Source organism: Mus caroli, chromosome X, assembly GCF_900094665.2.
Source record: "Mus caroli chromosome X, CAROLI_EIJ_v1.1, whole genome shotgun sequence".
Lineage (NCBI taxonomy): Eukaryota > Metazoa > Chordata > Mammalia > Rodentia > Muridae > Mus > Mus caroli.
The window spans coordinates 41,632,018-41,634,980 of record NC_034589.1 but is presented as its reverse complement, the minus strand read 5'-3'; the positions used below and the strand labels follow the sequence as shown (position 1 = coordinate 41,634,980).

Here is a 2,963-nt window from a genome sequence, read left to right as displayed (position 1 = left end):
ATCTTTGTAAAAAGTAACTTTGGCTTCTCCAGTGAGTTTATGTAGCAAACAGGCTACTTTGCATCACCATGTGTGTCCTTCCCAGCTGACTTCTACTATCCAATCCTTTGCTTATGATCTTCTTCATCCAGTCTCAGCACCTCACAGCACTTGCCATTTCACCAAACAATACATTCACCCATCCTATCCCCCAATCAGAGACTTAGATAGGACTTTAAAAATTATTTCTATGAATTAGCTCTTCATTTCAATTTGACCCCTGCCATTTTATTCACTACTCAAGTCTGACCATGTTGCTTCATCTCTACTGCCACGAATTTACCTGTGAGCCTGACAATGATCCTGATCATTCTCTCAGTACCAGCCGTTGTTAAGTTCCTTTAATGCTACAACGTAATTATATTTTCATTACTTATTAAGCTTTCAATAATGATTATGAATGATAGATAGAAAAGACCATATGAAACATCCATGCAGTGCTAGGAATAATTACCAAATGAACACTCATTTATTATCACCCAGGTCATCATATCAAGTACTTAGAAATGCCTTTACTCATGGCTAGATAGGCTCATTGATAGAGCCTTCACCTAGCATGGGCAAGACCCTGGTTTACATTACCAACCCCACAAAATTATGCTGGCGATACAATATAATAAAATGCATAAATGAGACATGTCAGCTTTCTGCTTATGTCTGCTTTAAAAATAATGTTTTCCTTTACACAGATACAAAGTATGCCATACATGTGTATGGAAAATATAAACATTATTTTATACAAGTAATATATACTGACTTAAAACGAAGTGTCTTCATCTTAGGGTTTTACTGCTGTGAACAGACACCATGACCAAGGCAAGTCTTATAAAAAAAAACAACATTTAATTGGGGCTGGCTTACATGTTCAGAGGTTCAGTCCATTATCATGAAGGTGGGAGCATGGCAGCATCCAGGCAGGCATGACACAGGCACAGCTGAGAGTTCTACATCTTCATCCAAAGGCTGCTAGTAAAAGACTGACTTCCAGACAACTAGGGTAAGGATCTTATGCCCACACCCACAGTGACACACCTACTCCAACAAGGCCACACCTTCAAATGGTGCCACTCCCTGGTCCAAGAATATTCAAACCATCACAGTCCTCATGCCATGTTGCCTCTTCACTTTATTATTCTGCTCTCCCTAATGTTAATTATTGCTCTGAACTTTGTGTGACAAATCCATTGCTTTTGTTCACAACTCCTCTATGTATATAGGTATCTTTTTTTAAAGCTTTATTTGGCTTTATTGCTGAAAGTATGGGCTTATTAGTCCCCAAATATCACTTCTTTAAACCACTTGAGCAGCAGCTACAAGGCTCACTGTGAGGAGGGCTTGGCTGCTGGGAGCTGAAACAGGTGGTGTGTGTCAGGGTCACCTGCCTTCAGCACCTTTTGTTTCAAATTCTAGTCAGAAGCCTCTTCCTGAATCATGAGATGTCCTTGAGGCCCTGGGGAAGGGAAAGCCAGGAGTATGGCTTCCCTGTCCTCTCTCTGGTTCCACTTGTCCTCAGAATCTATCTCCAAACTCCAAATAGCAGAATTTGGGTTTCCTCTTCCCATGAGTCACTTGTCACTGGAACCTGGAGTCAGCTTTCCTACCAGAAAGTCCACGGAGGTTGCAGTAGCTCAAAGGTAGGGATACTGGTGACATTGACTGGGATAGAGATGATGGCCCATGGTAGCCCGTGCTGTTCCAGAGAACNGCGGATCATGTAGNTGGGAGGGCATGAAGAGCAGTAGCGATGGTCACTTTCTCAGCACCCAACACTGCCCTCTGCCCCAGTTATGCTGGGAGTTCCAGAAACTCAGAACTTTTTTGCCCTCTGACTGGGNTATTCAAGATANGGCCTGTGAGAGGGTACTGGTGATTGTTTTTGACCCCCACCAAGTCACAACACCCAGTGCAGTGTGGCCAGCCAGAAGCAAAGAGCCCTCACCCATCTCGGCCGAGCAGGAAGAGGGCAGGAATGTCAGCTGTGCNTTGAGTACTATCCTGGATCANCTCCACGTAGAAACTGTCATTGTCAACTGCATTGTCCGAGATGATCACNGCCNGCCCACCATGCTCCTGTACCACCCTGGTCTTAGAGAGGAAGGAGCAGCCCCTGGAAGAGGTGGTGATGAGATCAAAAGTAAGGCAGGTGCTAGCTGCCCCTCCCTTACACCCTCTCTGGGAGGTTGAAAGGACCATAGAGAACTTGTATTGAGGTTCATCGGTACACAGACCCTTTCCACCAGAGCGATCTGGTCCTGGATAAAGAAGTGGTTGCTGAGTTCCCCACAGGCCTCTGGAGGTTCAGCAGGGACGAGGTGAATCTGCTTATACCATGTATGAAATATCCCACCAAAGTCCTTGGCAGGTGTGGCTGTGAAGATGCATCGAATATCCCCAAGACTCAGCACTTGGAAGTATAAGTAGACATGGATGCGTAAGCCCTGGGCCGCGATGCACGTGGGCCGTCAGAGCATGAGACTGCACCAGGAGGAGGCGCCACGGCTCATCTCCAGGGCCCATCCCGCCGCCACCGCTGTCCCGCCGCGGCCAAGAACCTATTTTTATGCTTTGATTTCATAGACATAGTTCATTCTTGCACATTCCTTGACTGCTTCTTTATTATACTCAATGTGTGGTGAGACACACTTACTTTGATGTGTATAAATTTAATTATGCATGTTTCTATCACAAGATTGTACTTCATTGTGTAAATATACCATTATTGATTTCTTTACTCTATACTCAGTGGGTATTTGCCTTCATCCAGTTTTGAAGTTACACAATGTAGCCATGAACATACATGGTTACATATCTAGTAAATTAACCAGTGTATCATCAGATATGAGATTTTTGTTTAAAAACTATATTTCCAAAGTATCTGCAGTAATTTATATTGTTGTTCATAGTGTTAAATGGGACATTACACC

At 43.8% G+C, this 2,963-nt stretch overlaps 1 protein-coding gene across 1 annotated transcript; it reads right to left on the bottom strand.

The window, feature by feature from the left end:
- Positions 1–1,636: 1,636 nt before the first annotated feature.
- LOC110287451 (protease-associated domain-containing protein 1-like) lies at positions 1,637–2,543 on the bottom strand. Its single transcript, XM_021154067.1, is given in 3 exon segments — positions 1,637–1,757; positions 1,979–2,147; positions 2,267–2,543. Coding segments are annotated over 3 exon segments (567 nt in total).
- Positions 2,544–2,963: the final 420 nt, after the last annotated feature.